The sequence below is a fragment of the Petromyzon marinus genome, chromosome 28, assembly GCF_048934315.1.
Source record: "Petromyzon marinus isolate PM22_M1 ecotype Great Lakes invasive population chromosome 28, UKy_Petmar_22M1.pri1.0, whole genome shotgun sequence".
Classification (NCBI taxonomy): Eukaryota; Metazoa; Chordata; class Hyperoartia; order Petromyzontiformes; family Petromyzontidae; genus Petromyzon; species Petromyzon marinus.
The window spans coordinates 6,378,222-6,402,435 of record NC_133694.1 but is presented as its reverse complement, the minus strand read 5'-3'; the positions used below and the strand labels follow the sequence as shown (position 1 = coordinate 6,402,435).

At 42.9% G+C, this 24,214-nt stretch overlaps 1 protein-coding gene across 4 annotated transcripts in view; it reads left to right on the top strand.

Moving 5' to 3' along the window:
- Positions 1 to 24,214, top strand: part of LOC116946953 (ephrin type-B receptor 1-B-like) — a 179,859-nt gene that overhangs the window by 139,046 nt on the left and 16,599 nt on the right. For 2 of the 4 annotated variants that reach the window (XM_032962245.2, XM_032962244.2), the window contains exons 10-13: positions 8,510 to 8,623; positions 14,339 to 14,586; positions 17,453 to 17,668; positions 19,780 to 19,965. In XM_032962245.2, coding sequence (XP_032818136.2) covers positions 8,510 to 8,623; positions 14,339 to 14,586; positions 17,453 to 17,668; positions 19,780 to 19,965 — 764 coding nt within the window. The remainder of the gene's footprint in view (positions 1 to 8,509; positions 8,624 to 14,338; positions 14,587 to 17,452; positions 17,669 to 19,779; positions 19,966 to 24,214) is intronic. The other 2 variants (XM_032962247.2, XM_032962246.2) reach the window with 1 other exon arrangement.

Here is a 24,214-nt window from a genome sequence, read left to right as displayed (position 1 = left end):
CACGTTAATAACTTATAGCTCTTTGTCAATCCACTGATGGAGGACTTTCCGTGCCACGTCAATCATGGGGGTTATTTGACCATACATCACCACATTTGTCAGTGTGGTTTTGTGAATTGTGTGGAGGGGGTGGTTGACCAGAAACAGTTCACCGCTGATTTTAACCGGGGCTGGGAATGGAACTCAGGTCACTGGATACTGCATAATAGTGCAGTGCGTGAACCAGTCCGGTTAATTGCTTTTGTAAAATTTAATGAGCGGAACATCAAGTCCTAGATGGCGATTGGTAACAGTTCATAATTGGTACAAAACAGTGCAACCATGCAATATGCAAGAGCAGAGACTGTCCATTGTATGGAAGCGCTGTTCATAACTTGATGTATTAAGTATCATGTTGTGTTACTTGCCTGCGCTAACTGCAATGTTCATTCAGACGAGGAACAGCATGATACTCAATTATAGTGCGACTTAACAGATCTCAGTGGGAGCGCTCGCAAGTAGGGCAGATTTAATGTGATAATGCAGTCATATTTATGTGACGAGACATCAAGTAAAAAAAAAGTATGGAATCCACAACTTAATTTAGTAAAATTAATTTGAGAGGAAACACATTGAGATGAAATGCAAAAAACCTTGCACCGATGTATCTTCTGTATGAGAGTGAGTGACTACATGAAGTAGCTAATCTTCTGATTCTACCTCCTGCTTTGTAAAGCCACGCAGAGTATGCATGTCTACCCCAGCTGTGAGCAATTGCTGAGACTGTATAAAAATAAACTAAATAATTACATAAATAAAATACATATTTTTAAAGATCAGTTATGCATCTAACATCAAGAATTAAACCCATTATTGACACCCAGTGCTGCCACCAATAGCAATATTAACCACCTCCCTTTTTAAAAATAAAGTTTTCCTCATATTTGAAAATGTATCACTTTTTTTTATAGAACAAACGCAATGCTTGCTGATCCACATTGCCTGGAGCTCAAATGTTTAAGCTCAAGAGGAGGTTGATGTCTCCATCACCACCGGCAGATGTATGCTTAAGGAAAATGAAGAACTATTTTGTATTATTATTATTATTAGTAGTAGTGGTTCGTAGAAAACAGCAGCTGTCACAAATATAAGGGTTAGCACACTACTTTGTGAGTATTTTGCACTATCCTGTCTGTAGCCGTGGGATTTGATTGGATTATCATATTCGTAATGAAAGGGCCAATCCCAATCCTTTAGAGATTGCTGGACTTCACACTTTATTTTATAGAGCGCTGCATGACTTACGTAACTAACTATTTTTTTTTTTTACCAGATTAGGCCCACTAAGCTATATAGCTCTTTTTGCACAAGCGACCAGGTTATCACAAATGATAGCTTGATGATGTGGATTATTATCATGTGGAAATGTATTGTAGCCAAATACTCGAACCGGCTGACAACTGCAATGCAGAAACACCACAATTATTATAGCGTCCAGCTAAACCAAGCGGCTGCTGGTGATATGTCAATATTTTTCGTATTTAAATAATCTAACCAATTAACAATTTTCAATCATTTAGATTCGGTATTTTTTCAGCGATTTTTATTATATCATAGTATTACTCAAATTGTAAGCTTTTTTTCTTTATCTGACTTTGCTGTGATATCCCCATCGTCGTCAGCCATGATTGATCAACTGTTGGATGAAGGGCCTTCCCAAGCCCGCCGCCACTGCACGTCTCACGGTCCCGCGAAGCAACAATCCACTGAGTGCCTACGCACGGACCGATCTCGTCGCCCCGTTGCTGCAACGCATTTTTTCTTCCATTATGACGGCAGCGTCCGTGACGAATGTTGTGAGTTTTGTGCATTGCGATGCCTTCTCTGATCCAGGATGCCTGTGAAAATGAGATATTGCGTGTCACAGCGGTTTTCCTGGTTAAGCATTTTCACTAAATAAATAACTAAAACTTTATCACCACCTGAATGGCAACTTTCTGTAAGGAACGCATGCTCAGCAATCCCAAAGCAAGAGTAAACACATCCTGCAACGTCACTTCAACTCCAACTTTCTCCCGTGGATTTAATTCATCCCACTGCATTGTAAGAATTCACAAACTTGTTTGCCACCTCCAATCGGGTCAATTAAAAAAAGGGAGATTCGTCAACATTTTATAGAACGTGATGCCTTGCAAGAGACGGAGTGGTTATGCATCGTTCAGTTTATTTCACTATGAACCCTGAAACCCGAGATTGAGTCTGGGCTATGGCTGACTAAAGTGATGAGCTGTATCTGAACTTATTCTGGGAATCTCCCTTCACCCAACCTGCATTGATGAGTGTGGTTAAGTATGGCTAAACAACCCTGGTACCTGACATGGAATGGGGGGAGGCCTTCATCTAGAAATGTATTGACAAAGGCCTGTACATTATTTAGTATCATTTTATTACATTTGTTGCAAAAAAAATAAAAACAAACTTTATTTTTATCCAAGAGAACACGTGTAGAAACTCATCATAGAATAATTTGTCTCTGGAAAGCATACCATGTTTAGTTTTTCATCCAGCTGGTTCTACCATATGAAATTCATCTGCTTAGCTTTTGGCTATGACATCATATCCATGCATAGTTATGCATCTCTAACGATCATATATATTCCCTTTAGCATATACATATATATGGCAAACTACCCAGTTCATATATTCAATAAAGCTTGCATAAAACAGCTGTGAATGAGTGAATGATGAAACCCATGCCGAAAATTATAAATGTAAACATATTTTGAATGCATATCGGTTCTAGATAAATAAACAAATAAAAATCAGTAACATGAAATGATCCAATAACTATCTCAAAAACATACATTCCCTTTGTATACACGTGTATATATATAACAAATATTGTACGTGAATAATACAAGCTCTTGTGAATTTGTTAAATCCTAGCACACATTACTGACAGGTCATATATTATGGTACTCTGTTCGCCAGGATGATGCTCACATAATTACTGGAATTATTTCCCAAAAATCTAATAACGCCATGATTTAAATGCACGCATAATTGTTTTAGAATATCCTCGTCCACGTTGTCCAACACTCGCGTTGTGATTGTGATGAATAAGTACACGCGTGGCCATAATTGCTGGGCGCTGTGAGCCAGCATCTGCTGCCTGATTTATGTTTAGACGCGTTCAACAAACGGGATAACAGCCTCGTGTTGAGCAGCAATTATTTTTTTTTCCCTTTTACCCAAAAACGCCACACACCCACCCACAATCCCGGCCTCCAATGCATCTGTTGTGGCACTGTGCGCATTTTGCACTTAAACAGCATAGCAACAAGCAAGCCTAAACACGATCAATGTAATTAAACAGCACTTATTACACAAATCCCTTTCGTTTGGAAAACCTGCGCAATCTAATTGTTGGATTCTCAAGAGGGACGCAAGTCTAGCCTTCCGTTTTTTTTCCATCCTTACAGTATGGATTTTCCACTAATGCCACTCTGTTGCTGGTCTCTTGCATGATGGTATAATTTCTGGGCGACTTTAGGCAAAAACCTTCCTTCTTGGGTAAATGAGCAATCAATACACGTGACCTCCCTGCGCTTCATCGGCCGCACACTTGATTTACCAACTTTAATAATTGAAGAAGAAAAAAATATACTCGTCTGCTTGCATCAGACCTTTCAAATAAAACAGCAACAGCTTGTATGCCGATTAGACTTTCTGTAATGATTTTATCAGTTTAATGGTTATTATATATATTTTTTCCTTCCCCCCATATGCAATCTGTATTTAAACACTTTGCAGCGCATGTGCGGAGTTGAATATTTATTCGCAGGTGACAGGGGGTTGTGTTTTAGTTGGCAAAAGCCGAGTGCATTCTGCACTTTCACTACAAACTCCCACTGTCCCAATTTGCTTCCCGTCAAAACCAGCGGCGCGTACCCACGTGTGCGCTGTCCATTCCTCTGCTATCTGACCATCCCAAACTTTCTCTTTTGGCAAGCGTTTCTTCAGAAAGAACAGCAATGGAAATGCTATCTGGTTTAATGCAGGGACCGCCACCGTGGATTTTCACCCAGAGCCGAAGGAACCAATGCAATCCCATTTGGGGTTTTGAGTTAAAACGCAACGGAGTTTGCAGCAGTCAGTGCAAAAATGTTTAAAGTCAAGCGGAATTAATATGGTCAGCTACTGACAAGGGGACACAGATGTTTTTCATTTTTAAATCAGAACACCAGGAAGGCTGCATCAACGCACGCAGAAATGGGTCGCCTTTTTTTTTCATACCCCTTTTCGCTTCCACCTTTCCGAAAATGTGAGTAAAAATCCCTTTGTGGTTTCACTCGCGCGGCCCCTTTGTGAAATCCAATCCTCCTTCCGTGCCGCTGCCTTTAAGTACCGCTGCCTGCGTGCGCCCATCTTGCACTGAAATGCTTCACCATAGGTGCGTGCCGCATTGCTGACTCGACACAACCCCCACTCCCCACTCCCCCCCCCCAAAAAAAAAATGTGTTTTGACGCTTTAAAACATTGTAAAGTTTTTTTTTTTACTGGGCATCCCAAAAAAAAATCAGTAACCCATAGAGCTTCTGCTGTATGTTGGCCCGCAACAAACACAGCGTGGCGTGCCGTGCAAAGGCGAAGGGGAGAGTGAGCGGAGTTTTGTTTGCGCACACAAAAATTGAAATGTCACCCTGATTAGTTGCAAAGTCGTGGGTTTTAAACTCCCGCCCGCACTGTGCCGAGCCACGCATGGGATCCGGCATTTCAATAGATTCTGCCTCCTGCTACCGATTGGTCAGGGATTGATACCGTTCTGTTTAAACTGGATTATGCTTGAACACGTGTTGTTATGTATAGATATATTTTACATATCCAAATAAATAAATAAAATAACCCCATCACTATATATATCTTTGAGAGCATCCTTTCGTACAAACTTGGAAAATATAATGTAAGTCTCCCCTACAATATCGACAATTATTTGGCGCTTGTTAGGTAAAGAGATGTTTTTTTTTTTGCCGAAGTAATGGTGGTTGGTATAATGACGGTGATGATGATACTATCTAATTTCCAACAGTCTTGACTAATAGTAACATACTAACGATGAACATAGTATTATTTATAATAGAGGTTTTTTGGGTTAGATCGTGTGAACATAATTGTGTCGTGCAACCTACTACCACCCGACACAGCCAATTAGTAAGGTTTGTCACGTAATCAAAACATTTTGATTAGTTACTAGTTCAGCACACCAGTGTGTTTGAGAGTAAACCCACAACGTTTATGATATCGGTCGCGAAAGCCTACGTGTTAAACTGAACATATTGGCAAATTCCATACAGCTGTTACCTACAACCTTTTAAAAACAAGATTAAAAGAAAGGTGTCTTTCCAAACCATGCGAAGTTTTGTTGTTGTTACTGCTGCCATTTGTGGCCATTCAATTAGGGGGCTTTGGACGCTATGGAGGCATTGTTATCACTAGGTCAAAGCTGCCTTGCAAACTCACAATCCCCGTTGAAGTCAAACAAGTTATCTGTTCAATCGCCGTCTTCATCCACGAGAGTTGGGCAGGATAGACAGCAGTGGACCCAGTGTTGTTCGGGTTCGAACTCAAGTGCTTCACGCCACAGGGTCCTGGCACCTGCATCGGTGCAGCTTTTAGACTTCACCTTTCGCTGACCATGATGAGAGCAGAGTTGGGTGGAGCCCCTGGCTGGTGAGTTCCGCCCCGTCTCGGTTACCCTGCAAACAAAGCAAGAGGTTCAGAAACTTCAGGGGTGAGGTTTCCCCGGGGTGTTTCAGGGGTCAGAGCACTGAGCCAGCGCCGCTGAGATTTCGCGATTCACTCTGGGTAGCTGTCTGTGATAAAACCGGGTTCTCAAATGTAGCATATTGATAGTCTCAGCCAATTTACCAGCAATTGCACGTGCAACATTTGATCGTATTAAATTTGTTTTTTAACTTAATTTGGTAAAATTCCAGCTCTCAGAATTAAGTAATGTAAATGTGGCTTTCACTGCCACGTGATGAGCCTCTACAGCAGGGCACATGGGAATTTACAAAACCCATAAGTGATCTCAAAATTAGTTTTGTGATATCACCTTCTGCAGACCATTCTCTTAACATAGGGTCATGGACTGCTCTCTGAGAGTCGCTATTGGATGTATCTTAATCTCGTGACGTGACGCGGATAACACAGTTAGAATAGCAATCTCAAGCCTCCCTTGACTGACGTGCGTGGGGAGGCTTTTCCCCAGCAGCGGTATCGCCATACCTTTGTGTCATCACGTATGCTAAGAGATTTTACACAGAGGTAAATATCAACAATGCGTCTATCATCATGGATATGGAATCTATTCCATTCATCTTTCTACAGTATCAAGCATTCATTAACACACATTTTATTTCAGCATGTAATCCGCTAATGTGATCCATTATGAAAGGTAACATTCTGTAAACTAAACTAACATTTCGCGTCCGATCACTAGCACAGAGCACAGAAATAGCCACTTTTATAGTCGTGCATATATGTTGATCTACTATTATTGCCTCTGTCACTTTCTTTGTAGGCTAGGGATGTTAAACAAATGGCCCCAAACTCCATATTTATGTATATTAAAAAAGTGGGCCTCGTATACTTTGTGGTAGTAAGGTTCACCAGACTTGTTTGATTGGTTCTCTTGAACTCATGTTATGATGGGTCCCATTGGCCAACTGTCAGGTGTAGTTTATCAGAGAGAAAATTGCCGTGGGTGTTATGGGTAGGGGAGGCCAGTAACATCGTTCACTTTATCATTCTCCTGTGTCTACAATTTTTTTGTAAGAGTTCACAGTGGCCACTTGATTCAGACAAAGTACTTGAGAATATCTTTTGGATGGCAATGCATAATGCGTTTTTCTCAATATTTCTTGAAATCCGTAAAACAATATCATGGGAAATTGCACGTTAATAATTAATTCCATATCGAGCCAAGAAATAATTATTTAGCATCGTGAAAAATAATTACATACAATGCCTCAAATCCTTCCTCATGGTGCATGCACAATTTAATAATGTTAGGATTACCTGATGAAAGTAAAACAGATTAAGGTCTACATTATTTTTCACCTCACGCAAACGTGGGAGCATTTACAAACCTAATTGAAAGCTATTAAAAAATCAAATAAGGGAACTGTGTTGGCAGTGGTGTAAAAACATAAATCAAAAATAATAACCCACTATATATATCTCTTGTTATAAGTCAGTGTAAAGGAGAAGGTGGTGGAGTTTTATTTAATTTATACATTTTTCAGGTATATTGAAACACAAGCCTACACATTTGTGTCTATGTATGCCAAATCCCACACCTTATTCCAGGGGGAATGTTGATACAGTGGTTAGCACATTGACATCTGAACCCAGTGACCTGAGTTCAATTCCGAGTCATGGCTAACACCCGTGGAAAGTGATGTCTGTCACGTAAGTTACAAAGGGGACAATTGCAATCTGTGAAATATATTTATTGTTAACCTGCTGGTAAGTTATAATTTTACAAGTCAAATTTTAATGGTTATCATTTAAATGGTGTAGCAGTGGCACGATGGCTCACACAATGTGCTATGAACCTTGATAGCTTAGTTTGATTCCCGGCCATGGCTAAATTCAGCGGTGAGTGATATGTGAACAGGTCTTGGGCATGCCTTTACCATCCAAAATTGACAAGGATGATGAACTATGGTCAAACAACCCCTTAAACCAAAACGGCACATGGAACTTTTCATCCAACAGTGGAATGTAACTTTAAAAAAATCACCTTATTAAACTGTTATACGTCTTAATTTTTATAGTCTGACAAAATTGTCTACACTTCTTTTTAACATCAACCGTTAAAGTTTTCTCATCATTAAAATCACCATTAATGAAAGCTCATTAGACCACTATTAATACTTAAGGCCCTGTCATCCACATTTCCCATAGTTTTTTTTTAAGTTTACTAATGCATGCAGCTATCATAGTCATTAGTTTAAGCAATTAAAATTTAACAAAGACCTGCGTGTTGCGATGGTTCGGGTGCACAGCTGGCGTGTGAACTCAGCCCCTTCAAGCCCTGGAGGGTCCATACCAACCATACCACTGTGTGGAGATATCGACAGTAGTCATCCGATGGATAAACATACCTCTGACCATAGCAATGTGGAATTTCCGCTCATGACTGCGGGCTTTAAAGAGGTGGTGAACACCACTCCACCATCGTTCCAGCGGGAAATCCTGAAGCAAGATGGCCTCTACGATGTGTTTTCGGGAGGGTGCCCATGCGCTGTTTGGCACGATGTCTTTTCCCCAAAGATGTTGCCAGAGTGTGAGGCGAAACGTCGGGCATCGTCATGCCAAACGAACGACACTCAGTACAAGCCCTAAAACATATCTGCAGAACAACCCCACCGCGGAGGCTTTTGCGACTCGATAAGATCGTGCCTGCCCACTTGTTGTGTTGTGTTGATGCATAATCGCTTGCGCTGGTTGTGTTTGCACACAGGCCACAAGATATACATTGACCCGTTCACGTACGAAGACCCGAATGAGGCGGTGCGAGAGTTTGCGAAGGAGATTGATGTCTCCTGTGTGAAGATCGAACAGGTCATTGGAGCAGGTAGGGTGGAGGAGATGACTTTGATTAACTTTGGGATTCTGTCCAAAATGTTGTGTTGCAATTGTGAGTGTTGTTCGATTTCTCCGACTTTTGTGATCGTATGCCTAAGGATGCTGACCTAAACGGTCTTGTAATTAAATAACTCTGAAGGGTCAATGGCGAATTTCTTTCGTTTTTGTTTACGTTCGTTACGTTTTTTGGGAGCGTTCACTTTGTTCTTTGGCAGTAGAACTATAATGTTCCTTTAAAAAAAATAAAGGCAGTATTTTTTTGTTCGTCTAAGTTTCAAAGTGTGAAATTTAAGTTTACAATATTTTTTCATAAGCGGCTCTAAGAAGCACTCAAGATAAAATAAATTATTTGATTAAGCGCCAATTTAGAAACAAGCATTCCCATAAATGTAATGCATTACATTAAATTAGAGAAAATGTCTATAAGATCCTTCAAATGGTAGTTTTAATGAAAAGAGGGAATTTAGTTCCCACAGTAATACGTTTAAAAAACGTGCGTTTAGAGTATGTGGCTGCAGATAATTTTCACATGATAAGCCACTTCGTTGAGCTATCATTTGTGGCCAGGTCGCTTCTGAAAAAAAGCTGCATAGCTCACTGGGCCTTCTTATCTTTTAAAATAAAAAAGTAGTAATAGTTTTAGTTTTAAGTGAATACATTCACAGAAGCAAAAATTGGCCACGGTTCTTAAGGCAACGGGGGACGTGTTCTTTAAAATGGAACTTCTCCCGGACTGCAAGACCTCGCACCCGGAAGTTTGCAATAATACACGGATGCAGAGACATTGTTCAATTGTTAGATGGAATCTGCCACTGTTTGGACATACCATCTGGTGGGGAAAAATGCGGTGAGCAAAATATAAATTTATAATGGTGCAACAGATGGATGTCTCTGGCATTCGAGATGAACAGATGAATCTCTGGATACACAGACGCACTTGAACACCAGTACAAGTCCTCCCATCACACCTTCTACAGCCATTCTGCTATTGGAATATCTAAATTGGCTGCCATAGGTGTGTGTGTTTATAGCCACTGGCCCCGAGCCTCCTAATCCCCTTGCTGGAGCGCTGGACCACAGATAGGAAAGCGGGGATAACATCCCCCCAAGGGGACTCTCTCTCTCTTATCCTGCTGTCCAGGGTATGATTACTGCCCACTCTTTCAAGCAATCTGTGGCGTCAAAGGAGGGTCCTGTTAAGTTAAAACGTCTGCCCATGAATGCCACATGAAAGCTTCTCGCGGCGATGGGAGGGAAATTAACTTATGGAGTAAATGAATGAAAGCAAAGCCATTGCCACTGGCCCCCCGGAAAAGACAGCGTACCGCATAAACTAACACGTGAGATGTGGCTGCCCCGCAGGGCATGTTGAACCTGTGGTGCTCGGCAATTTAAACCGCAGCTATGAAATGCCAGTTCTTTTGTGGAAAAAATTTAAACTTTGAAGAGCAATAAGCTGATTTAGTTTTTTTTTTTTACAAATATCAGAGGTGGAAGTTGTCGAGAGGTAAATGCTACAGTTAACATTTTCATGTTTTATTATGAGAAGCAAAATAATTGGAAATTGTCCGCAAGAAGGACAATTTGGAGCATCTCTGCTTACAAAGAAAATGCATTAAAACGTAATTTTGTAAGTATCGGTGGCATTTGAGACCAAGAAGTGTTCAAATGTCATATGCGAATGTATTATTAAAAGGTCATATTGACCACACTGAGAAAGTAAGTGTGCACACAGTAAGTGAGGGAAATTTTACTACATATGTATCACATGTTATCGGTATTTGATCAAGTATTGATTTATGCAATGCGAAATCGGCATGATCCTTTCATTAAAAGAGGGATGCACAGAGTGATTATCTCGCCTAAACTGCAGATGTGACAGTGAGTATTAACAAAGTGAGATTTTTGTTGGTGTGAAAATCCATGAAATAAACAAATTAATCTCGCAGCCACGTTGCATAATGATGCTGCGATGTCTGAAGCAATTTGGTTAAACACTTAAGGGGCCATCATTTTGAGATGAAAGGGAAGATGTTTACCGCAGAAAAGTTTTTTTCCCCTGCTAATGACAAGCAGTTATCTTGGTGGAAAATCTTCACTCGGAGGTTATGAGCAAAGCAGTAATTGTTTGAAGTCTGGCCTTAAAGTGCTTTTGAGGGAATTTATGCGATTAAGTGTTCAAAAGCTGCCTAGTCCTTGACCCAAAAGTAATGTGCGTGTACTGTTAGTGCCAAAGCTCTCGAGCCAAAGGGGGTTTGCGTCTGCCCCCTAAAAGCCACAGAATCCGTGGCACATGAGACGAAAACAGCTGTTTGTCACTCATTTGAGTTATTATGTTAAATGGGCACGCATTAGTGACGTAATGAACATTTTTGTTCACGTCTGCATCACTTAAATTGACAGCATTCCCAAGCGTGCCATTCGTAAATCTGTTTTGGGATTGTGCTCTGCCCAAAGCAGTCCTAAAAATTATTTTTTTTTGGGGGGGGGGGGTGTTTTTGTTGTTGTTGTTGGTGGTGTAGTAAGGACACGAGCACTTCACCATTCTGACAGAATAGCGTCATCATGTCCGGATAACGTACAAGCACTGTGTTGTGCTCTTCACGAGGTTTTATTTCATCACAAAGGTGATGGGGGCTCGTAATATTACACAACCTCTCGCTAGCCCGTTGCTTAAACCCGCCATGCGAAAACGGCAGGGATTTTTCTTGCAAAAAGTAAAGTTCAGCTACTCGTCATTCCCATCTTACCCAAGGAAACCCCAAATCCTATTGAAAAAAACAACGCAAAATAATGCCTCGGTTGGGTGCAAATTGTGGAGCGATGAATTTAAAAGTGAATCACCAATACGAAATTGCTCTGGCTGTTTGATGCTCTTCTCTATGTGCTGCCAATGTGCCACCCCATATGGTGCACACTTCAGACTTCTACCAAGGAATGCCACTGCCCACACAACTCTTGCTTTATACTGCAACTCGTATAAATGTTATTGTTGTCAACCTGCACTCTCCCGCTAATGTGCATACGTCTTCCAAATTGGTGTTCAATGTCTCTCTTGCCTTGGTTTCTGCTGTCCGGTCTCCAAATTCTATAAAATCCATCTCGTTGTCTCTTTCCACAGTCTCCCCTCCGTGTTTAATTACCTTTCATCTCTCGTCAGTTTTCAAATATGCACGTGACGATAAGCCACTTTCGTTGAGCTATCATTTGCGATGGCCAGGTCGCTTTTGAAAAAGAGCTACATAGCTCAGTGGGCATTACCTGGTAAATTTTTTTCAAAAATCTATATATTTTTTAGTTGTTCTCATGACACGTGATGCCTATTCCCACCTCACTTATTTCGCTTTAGCAACAGCATCAGTGACGCCTGCTCATCCCCTTTTTTATGCATTCCTTAACTGCTTCTTTGACGTACATCTGACACGTTTCATTCCGAAACTCTTTGGCAAACGGGTAGCCTCTTTTACACGTACATTCACCTGTCCATAACCACACATTGCCACCACAGGTGCCACCAGTTTGCTATCGTATTACGTTAGTTTGCCATGGCCACTGTCTTGCTTATCCATTGGCTGGAAAAGTCATTGACTGATGAGACTGCAGCAAATGTGTGTTCATCAACCAGCCCATTGGGATTCCATCACAGTTTCAAGGCTGGTAATAATAAAAGCCCTCTTTGACTGACTATACCATTCACATTATGACAACCTTTTTTTTAGTCATGCCATGCAAGACATTCCCATGATTGAACACACGCGGCCAATGTGCCAACTTATCTTGGTCAGGCATGCGCCACCACCCCCGTGATTGACTACAACATGCCAATACACCAACTTATCTTGGACCCGCAAGGAGCACATCCACATAATTGAATAGAACGACCTGTTGTGCCAACACTTATTAGATGGATGTGCGGCTCGTGCCTATGATTGAATAGAGCATTCCGTTATGCCAGCTTACATGAGACAGACGCACAGACCGTTACTGTGGCTCAATAGAACATGCCAGCACACCAACTTTCTTTTGGATGGCAGTATGGCACACCCCTGCTATTAAATGGAACACATCACAGCGCCAACTTATCTCCGACAAGCACACGGCGTTGCCTTGTGATTGAATAGAACATGCCATTATGCCAGCCAATCTTGGACTGGCACGCGGCCGTACAACGTGATTGAACAGAACATGCCAACTCGCCAGTTTATCTAGGAGAGGCACGGGGAGCACGGCTGTGATTGAATATGAGATGGCAGTGCCGCTGGGTGCTGCCTAGAGAAAGCATCACATCACGTTCCCATCTCCTATGTAGTTGGTACCTTTAACCCTTGGGGGGGGGGGGGGGGGTCGAGCCAGGAATGTAAGAATTGGTGCGAGAAGGTCAGGCGCAGGGGCATAATCACGTCGTAATCCGTGTCCTAATGGTTGCCTTGCGGCGGTTTGATTGTGTAGGGTACCTTTCTGACGCTCAAAGAAGACAGCAGGGAGATGCACAGACAGAGAGCGTACTATTGTATTCGCTCTGCTGTCGAGTAGATCCTGAGGGCAGCACATTGTAGTGCTAAGTTATAAATAGACACTGTGGACAATTGCATACTTAAGTGCACGTGCTAATGGTCTCAATGCATTGCACTGCACACTTGAATTTGCAATTAGCGTATTACACACATGTCTATCAATAATTCGTCCAATGCAGAATTCTTCTTTAACCCATTAAAAATTAATAATGGATGATACTCCTCATGTACGTTTTGTTGGATGTGAGAGCAAGGATTTTTATCCCCCTCAAACTTCTAAGAATGTATCTGATCTGTTAAGCAATTCAAAAAGTTACTGGTCAGAAGATCCCGGCGGCAGCACACCTTAGTGCTAAGTTACTGCAATAGTAAAAGGTTTCCAGTGTCTCGTTTATCTTGTTTCACGAGGTGAAGCTTCAAGGGCCCAGGATAGCGCCATTTGCAAGATTGACATGCGGCACTAATCTGCCAGCAGGGGGCGATACAAGCTATGACTAATTCAACTTTAGTACTTTGTGGTGAATATTGGAATTCGACAAATTTGGACCCTGACACCAGCACACAATATCCCACTCTTGCGTATGTATGTATGTTGAACTTCTTTCGCATCGTACACAGCCAACCGTGTGACCTCGTGGTATGTTCAACTGCCTCTGTGAAGCAGACGGTGTGTAATATTGTTACGGTCAACTACACCCACATTAATAACCAGGGTGGCCGCTGGATGTAAACTGTAAACCTGTTGCAACCGGTGGCGAACGTGCCAGCGCTAAGCCCTTGTCACCACCATCAAGATAAAGGGGCAGCCCTGCAATTGCTCTCGCCACTGCTGGCGGCAGGGCCTCCACTAAACTGAACTTCAGAGAGTGCCTTCTCGAGGCTATTTGGCCTCCTCTTCCATTCTGGCCAGATATCTTTGGAAGGAGTGGGAGTATCCACGCTCTGCCACGTCACACCCGACCTGCCGATTGACTGGCTGCGGTGCGCTGCCGGGCAGGCCGAGGCCCGCGAGGATTTAAGAATCTTGCAGCTTTTGTTTAACGACACTGCCGGGAGATTGTATTGAACCGGTGACCTCGACATTCGTGTGGGTGACAGGCAGGGGTGGGTGGTGTTGGCAGTGGGTGGGGGGGGGGGGCTGGGTTGGGGGAAGCTGTTGGTTGAACCAAAACCGCTGCTCTCTCACACAGGCGAGTTCGGGGAGGTGTGCAGCGGGCGTCTGAAGCTTCCGGGCAAGCGCGAGATGGCAGTCGCCATCAAGACGCTCAAGGCCGGCTACACGGAGAGGCAGCGGCGCGACTTTCTGAGCGAGGCGAGCATCATGGGCCAGTTCGACCACCCCAATGTGATCCACCTGGAGGGCGTGGTCACCAAGAGCCGCCCCGTCATGATCATCACCGAGTTCATGGAGAACGGATCCCTTGACTCCTTCCTGCGGGTGAGTGAGCGCCTGCCTGTCACCGGCAGTGCAGCGGTAGATTTGCAGCGGTCAGCGCGTGCCACGCCCTACGGACCCGGCGGCCCCCGGTTCGATTCTCGCTCACGGTTAACACCAGCGAAGATTATATGAACCGGGCCTGGGCATCCCCTAGGTCGACTTAGCCTCAATTGAGTACCTGGTGTGGCATGTAAACATCACTAATTATGAGTATAGTTATTATTATTAGTGGTGATATTAGAATTATGATGGGGTTTTTTCATAAACATATGATGGTCATTTTGTGAATCTGGGTCCCCTTGCCGTGAGCTATTTGGGGCCCTACGCTTATCCAGAAGATTCTCATTTCCAATGCGGCGATTCCCCTTTTCTTATCGTATTTGCCTCAAATTCAAAATCCCCCACCCACATCTCACCTGTTGTAAACTAAAAGTCAAGTGATTGATTGATTGATTGAGTTTTGACAATAAAATAAATCTGTGGACGTGTAGATGTTTCTCTGATAAGCTACATTCCAGCATCCCACCCTGACTATGAAAATAGGATTTTGAGTCCCAGGAATTCCCTGGTGGCCTGCTGGCTTACGAGGTGCCTGAGTGACACATCGAGGAACATCACCACATAGTAGACACGTGTGGCAGCTGTGCAGGAGTGCACAAGGCGACATTTAGTGAAACGGGGCTTTTCGAGATGACGTTGATCAGTATCTGCCCGTAAACATTTCTTCACGGAAATTGACCCAGACACTAAATGGCTGCATGTTCAGAGACCAAATGTCAGCAGTAGGAATGCAGTCATTCTCGGTCTGAGAGCTCACTGCACATAACGAGACAAAGATACCACTTGCAGCCTTCATAGATTGTTGGAACTTGTGCAATCATAAAGGCCAGAAGTCTGCACGATGAGGCACCATTGCCAGCACCATGCTCACCCTCCTTTTCTTCCCAAATGCTGACATTTGCACATTGTACCAGGTACTCATTTGAGGCTGATTAAACCTAAGACAGCCCGAAACTGGTTCAGATATAACAACACTGACATTAGCCCTGATGAAGATTCGAACGTCAGCAGATTTTCTCCGTACATTTTGCCGTTCACTGGTCACTTGTTAATTGTCAACATTAGCAATTCCCGTCAGGCCCACGGTACGTGCTGCAGAAAGAGCTTTGGGTGCTGGCACTTACGACATGCACGCCAAACACGAAGATCCCCTGTATGGCCTAAACAAACTGTTGGGGCAAGTGCTGTTAGCGAGCAGCAGAAGGCCACCATGGCACACGAAGGGGTGGGTGGCCAGCACCACGCCTGGCCGCCTTTGTCTCCCTAGTGCTGATGTTTTTACACACCGTACTAGGTACTCATTTAAGGCTGAGTCAACCTAGCGGGGAGAGGGGAGGGGGTGGGACCCGTTCAAATAATCATCACTGGTGTTGGCCGTGAGCAGGAATCGAACTCGAGTTTACTGGATTCCTAGCGCAGGATGCTAACCGCTACACTACCGCTCTCCAAGCACAGATACACAGGCTCAGATACAAAGACGTACCAACAACATGTGAGTGGGGAAAGGGTTGATGCATCATGGAGCTTGAGTTCACAATCAGAGGCTAAGCGAATTTGGGGAATGGATTTCCCAACGAGCGCTGGTTGGTTATCAAATCATAAATGTACGGAACCCATCCCTTATTGTATGCAATTGAACTTCTCTAGAATAAACAACCACAGAGTAGCTATTTAGTGATATTGTTATGCAGTACTTTGGCCAATGCACGCTAATGTTTTCAGGTTGTTATTCTCACAATATGTCATTCTTTGTTAGGCCCTGGCCCTCTTCATTATCAATCCACTCGACCAGTCGCTCAGTGTTCACAGTGTGTCTGTTGACTTGCACATCTCTCTGCTTCCGCAGTTTGTGCCAATGCCAATGTAGCCAACATTTATTTTTTTACAAAATCCTTTATGAATGGCCGGATGCCTACGTGAGTATTTTTTTTTTACAGAAACAATAGTGTGTTCATCTCATCTGTTCAAGTATTATTATTATTATTCACCATGTCCTAGGTTCCAACCCAAGCTGATTATTCTGAAATGTTACTTCGGATTTTCTAAAGCATAATATCAATCAACACCTCCCTCGCTACAAATACACTGTGCAACCAGGTCTAATTTTATCTGACAAAATAATGAAAAGCAACGTTTTTTTACTTCGCACAAATATAATAACAAGTATTTATATGTATGTACGTTGAACTTCTTTCGCACCGTACCTAGCCAACCGTGCTAATCGGTGTTAACATATGACAATCATAACTTTTGCAGCAATGAGTTTCAATAACTCTAAACTGTACACTTGTAACCTGTCCATTACACACGCGGCGTGGGGAGGCCCTCATCTAACAGTGCATTGGCAAGACGGCTGCAATGTGCGCGTGTTTACGTCGTACGCTGTTGTTACATAAGTGCAAGAACTTAAACGTGTAAGAAAAAAGGGGTGAAGATGCAACCCTGCAATTGCCTGCTCACGCCACTGCTGGCGGAAGGGGCCCTCCACTCAGACGAAGCTGTGTAGAGGCCCCTCTATTCAAATGTATCACCGTACTAAAAAAACACATGCAAGGCATGTTCATGCATGCAGGCATCGCTTTAAATCAAAATTCCAAGTACTGTAAACGTTTTTTTTTTCCTCCGCCCCTCTATACACATTCACGCAATGCAAAATGTCTACCCGTATGCGTTTCTTAATCACCATCAAGAATACGTAAATTTGCACGTATCACAGATATTTTTTGGTTTGTTTATTTCCTTTTCTTTACCGCGCACGCTCGGTCGACACAAAGTGGCTTATGGTGCTGCAAATGTGTCTCTCCAGCAAAACGACGGGCAATTCACGGTGATCCAGCTCGTGGGAATGTTGCGGGGCATTGCGGCCGGCATGAAGTACCTCGCAGACATGAGCTACGTGCATCGAGATCTGGCAGCACGCAACATCCTTGTCAACAGCAACCTGGTGTGCAAGGTGTCTGACTTTGGCCTCTCGCGCTTTCTGGAGGACGACACCTCCGACCCAACCTACACCAGCGCCATGGTGAGGGCAAGCCTCGTTGGTCTATCACACGCATCCATTTCCATTGTGCGATATAGTGTGTATGTGTGTGTGGTAGTACAGGCAGGTATATAGTAGTGCAGGTGGAAAATATATACTCAATGTGGTCATTAACATGTAACTGTTTGCTTTTAACAAATACCAACCTATTGGCATATTAGGTAATCTATAGGCTTATATTTCCATAAAACATCATATGGCCGCTATACATACTGAAACATTAATATTTGAAAAAAATCAGGTAAGAGCCCTTTGTCACACCATAGTCCCTATTATTTCATAGGAGACTTGGGTAAAAAAACAAATTACAGCTTTAAATGTAAATAAGTTACACGATTCATATTTTTTTTACAAAACCAATGGCCATCCGATTTCAAATGCTAAACAACAATAAAACCAAGTAAATTGAAGGCTACATTTTTAAACACAATCAACATAGCCGATATACAGACTACTGCGATGTGTTATCCCACTTGCACAGTAGCCTCGAAGGCTGCATCCAGCTGTTACTTCTGCTGCCTTGGCATGTGTATGGGTCAGCATTACATTAACGTAACATAACACGGTCAATCTTGCTAATTTTTTTAAACAAAGTATTGGAGGTCCGCGACGTATGTTCGAGCATGCAATGAACACATCAACTCGCACGCAGAAAAGGCACATCAGTTCACGCTCAAAATTAATGTGGGATGGGGGGGGGGGGAATAAATAAATAAATACACTCCAAATGTGTGACATAAAACTTGCTTAAGTGAGATGCACTTAGCTTCACTCAGTTTTTATCATGAGCATTTATCCATCTCAATAAATGAAACGCGCTGGCACGTATCGTTATTAATCACGAGCCATCATAAGCTCCGTTTACTCTCAGGATTGACTCGCCCTGTTTGTGAAATGGTCCGGTCAAAATCGTTGAGTTTGAGGATATTTTTAAAAGTGTTCAGACTGTCAATAGTGAATGTATTTTTAATTAAGACCACCCCCTATTAACGTGTCATCGTGCAATGTCACGTAATGCTACGACTCACGGGATCTCTGAAACTGAGCAGAGTTAAGCCCAGTTCGTGCTTTGGATCGGTAACCACCATCATGGCTTGCCAGGTGCGCTTGCGTTGGTTCCACATTCCAAATAATATTGAAGGGAATGAGCGAAATATTCCAATGCATGACCCTTCTAAAAAAGTACTCTTTATTTAGGAGAGGTACGTTATGTTATTAATGTTAACATATCAATGTTGTAAAAAAACATCGTTTTGACCTGTACGGGGTTTTTCTGCATTATTTTGCATATGTGACGAGCCTGTGTGATGCTTTGCTATAACTGCGTGAGAATTATTAGTGCCTGAGGTGCTAAGACGTAAAATTCAGATTAACATTTTTATTGTTCGGTGAATTGAGTGCACATATAAATTATAATGATACATATTTCAAAGTTAACGAGCTTCCATTGTTTATATGGTTCTGTTATTTTATAGCGTACGTGTTATACAATAATTTACGTTGAAAAAACTTTCACGAAGGCTCAAAAAAGAGGGTAGTTTTCACCAATTTTTTGCGATGTTTCACATAACAGCGAGCCAACTTTCACCGTTGTCCGCTGACTTGGCCATTCACTGTGCTGAAAATTGGCGGGCAAAAGTATTTGCTTCCACCAAATTGGTGACGCGGCCCAGCGGCGGTGCGTTTGCCCGCGGTTCAAATCCGACAGGCTGCCCCTGCCTATCACCGAGGGTCTAGCAAACCGCAAAAACATGCGTCGTCTGCTTCACAGCGGACGTTAAAGATCCCGCGAGATCGTCAGTCGGCAAATCGCTCAGTCGGGATTGCGGGACGGCTAACTTCACCCGCTGTTGGGAAACTACCACGGCACCTTCGTGATGGTGGCCTTGAGCCTTCGTGATGATAGACTTGTGCTATAAGAATGGCGTGAAAACCGAATGCACTATGGTATGTTATCATAAAGCCCACGAATTGGGTTGTGTGCGCAGAACCGTTTAAAAATTCAGTGGCACATGCATAATTGTTTTGTCATGCAACCTCCCTGTCTCCTCGGAAATGCTTGCAACAACTTCTGTACAAAATGTTGTTGGCAGAGTGACGGATTCGTGCGTCTTCGTTGCTGCACGCAGGGCGGGAAGATCCCGATCCGGTGGACGGCACCGGAAGCGATTCAATATCGCAAGTTCACGACGGCCAGTGATGTGTGGAGCTACGGCATTGTCATGTGGGAGGTGATGTCATACGGAGAGAGGCCCTACTGGGACATGAGCAACCAGGACGTGAGTGCATGCACCCATTTCAAATCCAACAAATGATTTGGTGATGCCGCTGCTGTTGCTGCATTGGCAGTGGTGTATGAGCACAAATAACGGCACAAAAAAAAATGCAATGCATTCGTCAATAGCCATGTGTGGCCTTAAAAAAGAAAAGGTATATAATAGGTGACGTTTACAGGCAATGCCTTTTCTTCACAGTACAAAAAAGAGGCCAGAGAGGTGGACTACACTGCACATCCAAGCAGTGTAGTGTCAACGTAGCTACTTAGACACAAATAGTGGGGCATAGCCTGGCTTTTTTGTTAGCTTTAAGGTCACACTCCAACAGGGGAGAATGACTCAGTTCGGTGGTAATGGGGATTCAGATACTCCTCCGGCCGCTCCTGAAGCCGCTGGCTCACCAACCTCCATGTGTACTATTAAAACTCTGCTTATCAACTAGCAGACTGTGATTTATTGGGTGCTATAATTAAAAAAATGTTGGTTTGTGAAATGTCCTGGTTATAAGCATAAAATTTGCTGTGCATCATCATCAAAATATACATCAATCAGTCACTAACTAAACTGCAAACGTATTACTCTATATGCATAAGTTTGTAACTTTTGTATGTGTCTCTCTAGCGTCTACTGCTATGAAAATGACCACCTATGGATGAATGTGTTTTTTCTGAATTTGGACAGACTGGTGGGAATATATGGAACAATACAATTGATTTGTCAACCATCATCCTTAGACTCTGCTAGAATACAAATAAGTGTTGTGAAAATACATGAGGTTAACCAACTTTCAGATTGCACAAGAGCTTGTGTGTCCTTTAGCATTGCACTTTCATGATTATATGATATTCTATTTAGGATTTATAAAGTGCCGTACACCAAGGCACTCGACAATGCTTACCGACTACGGTACAAAATGTCAAAAGGAGTGGGAATGGGGTAGTGACCAGGGTGGAGGGAGCGAGGTGGAGGCTGTGGCTGGGGAAGGGTTAGGGGGGACAGGTGGTGCCGGGTAGGGGTGGACGGAAGAGGAAGGGAAAATTCAAGATAAAAGAGATAGGACATGAGGGGTAGTGCGAAAAGAGGAAAGCGATGGGGAGAGTTGGATGCGGAGAGGGAGTTTGTTCCATTGTAAGGCGGCAAGCAGAGAGAAAGAGCGAAAGTGAGGCTGGGCGCAGGGTGGAGGAGGAACAGCAAGTGACTGGTGGATTAACATGCATTCGTCATTCCCTACTAGGTTTTCATTACAGATAATTGTTTCTTATTGGAATGGACTGTTCTCTATTATATATAAAGTTATTGTCCTATGACCCCCTGACAATCATTCTGGTTCCACTGAGAGCACATTTGTCAATCTTCAGTATTTATTTGATAATAATTCCAATCTGAATGTATTTAGAAGCATACACACCGACCCACATTTTACAAACTGATATGTACATAAATTAATTTGTATGTCTTATTGTTTTATTTCGTTATTAATTATCTCTTATTTTTAATACAAATATGAACACGTTTTACAGATTTTGTGCATTTTTATCTTAATGTCCGTACATATCGCCCTTGCATTATATCTTAAAGTTTAGCTACGACTCTCTTTGTAAGAGATACACATTGTCTCAGTCAGCTCTCACCATGTTTATATTAAGCAGCTGAACTGATATGAACTGTATATGATAATCCGTGTTCCATATGCCTCGTGCCTTGTGGCATCTTAGTACGGAGAGGTCCCTATGGTTTTCAAAGGATTGTCTACCCATAGCAAGCATTCCTGGCCTAATCTCATTATATGCATATTTAATACATATCCAGGAGTACTGCAGCATTTTTTGATCAGTGTTTTGAGTGTATCGAATTTAGACAATAGTAGGGTTAAAAAAAAACGTATTTTCTCCTCCCACTACATTTACTCACGATGACAGTAATGACTATGAGAATAATTGTCTTTAATAAGGGTGTTTCCCTTTTGGATTCAAAATGTGACCCGGCTGTCTGCAGCGAGAAACAGTGATGGCCTAATTACGATGGCCAAGGAGCTGCGTGGTAAGAGCCCCCCCCCCGTATCCTCTCGGCCTGCCTATGCCGTGCCCCCCCCCTTCCCCTGCCCCCCTTACCAAAAAAGCAACCCCTTCATGACAGTCGCCGCTCTCCGAGGGCTGATCCACCCACCCCCTTCCTTGGAACTGCACACCAAACAGCAGTGTTGGGGGGGGGGGGGGGGTGCTGTGATTCGTAACCCGTGCACAGCGCTAACGTGCATGTGTGCATACGCAGCCCTTCCTTTTTGTCGAAGCCCACTGCTGGATTGGCGGCCTCTCTCCCACACACGCCTTGCGGGTAGTGAGGCTTATTTGACCATACTTCACCGTGCAGGTTGTGAAGGTGCGGGGGGGGGGGGGGGACGACAGAACAACAACTCTGACTATGCCTGCCTTTTGCGCATGGCGGTCGCCTATCATAGCATGATGCAGGCTAACCCGAGGTCTGATGGGATCGGGGCAATCCGAGTGATTTAATGATAGATTTAGAACTGTTAATCCTGCTGAGAGGATTGAAAAAAAAAACTAACATAGGGTTGTGGGTGCTCATGTAGGACATCCTTCAGTTAAACGCTTTGAACAAGCCGCGCATGCATTGACATCCGCTTCAGAAAAAAACGATGCCAACTGAGGATGCGTTATTCAAATGCGATCATTAAAATTTCACGAGTGAGACAGCATTCGGCTTGAACTTTTTATCTCTTACCCTAGCCCAAGCCATCCACCCCCCTGCAATCCCACTATTGAATTAAACTGACCCATGGCAATACAACTATATATGTCCCTGCTGCTATTTAAGCTTTGTTCCTTATTTACCAGACCCTAACTAATCCTCTAATTAAAGCCCACTCGGATTTCCTTCCCCTCACTGCAGGTCGTATTTAACCTGGTTACGGGTTATGGGCAGAGCTAGAAGGCCAGACCAGAGTCAATAGTAGCTTTTGTGTCAGAGTTATATGGATCGCAGGTTTAATTGCATAAATGTTGGAAATCACATTACTGTTCACAAGAGAGGCACATGTATGGACTCCAGAACAAAGGTCTTTGTCGACATGCATTAAAAAGTTCTTAACTTGATTAAATGGAGAAAGTTAATCTCAGCACAGTGTTTCAAATGGAATTTAAGCCATGTGAATTGAAACGTAACTTACTCAATCACATCTCTTGCATACGTGTAGCTGTAACATAATTGTGGCCATGAGTGTACAAATCAATGGGAGGATATCATTTATATTTCGTGATTTATCTTATTTTCTCCTCTACATTTTCCTCCAGCGCTTTATGATCTCATTCAGCATTTTTTTTTGTCATGTAATGCATCGCCTCATCACTATAAAAATGGTTGATGGGATTCCGATACTAGAGAGTAATTTAGAGACTTTAGGAGATGCATTTACTGGTTTCAGGTCAAGAAATGAGGGCCTTGGGGTCAAAGGGCAGTCTTGGGAGGGCAGTGGCATGGAACGGGGAGGTATAAAGAAGTGGTGTGGCAAGATGGGAATATTTGGCAGTGCGGGGGAGATTGAAGCTACAATTACAAGCTCATAGTGTTTCACAGCCATTATAGTTCATTGTTCTGACATGGGCTTTCTCAGCAAACAAACAGCAAACATAAAACCCGAATGATGTTGGCTTGCGTGTACTGACCGTTGGAGCAGTGGCCCTGCATTTACTCATTCATAGGTCACTGACCATGTGGTGTCAATAGCTGCAATTTTGAGTGATTATGGGCTTCCTGCGTATCAAAGCTTCCTGTTTATTCAAAGTCAAATATGTATATGTATTCCCTCACCGCCCATTGACGAAAGATCGTTTATTGATGCATGAAGTTTGAGTTTTTAAACTTAGTTTTTTGTACACTTGCGAGACACATATATAATATACATGTAGGTGCCACGTTGCACCAAAAACAGTGCACATTTAAATATGCACGTTGCCGATATGTAAAATAAAAGCTTTCATAAGCATACTTTGTTTGCATGGAAGCAAACAAGGTATACCAATCAACAAATGTTGGTAACTTTTTAGGAACAAGGCCTTTCTATATAATTTTGCACACACCTATTTATATTCGTAAACTTTGAGCACATTCTATCATTGTCCAGCCAAGATTATGTCCAGGCGAGACACCAGTCAGTGTGAAGCAAAGATCTATCCCTTGGTTTTTAAGAGGATGTGGTAAAAATTAATCCCGTGGAAGACAAGTAATCTCTATG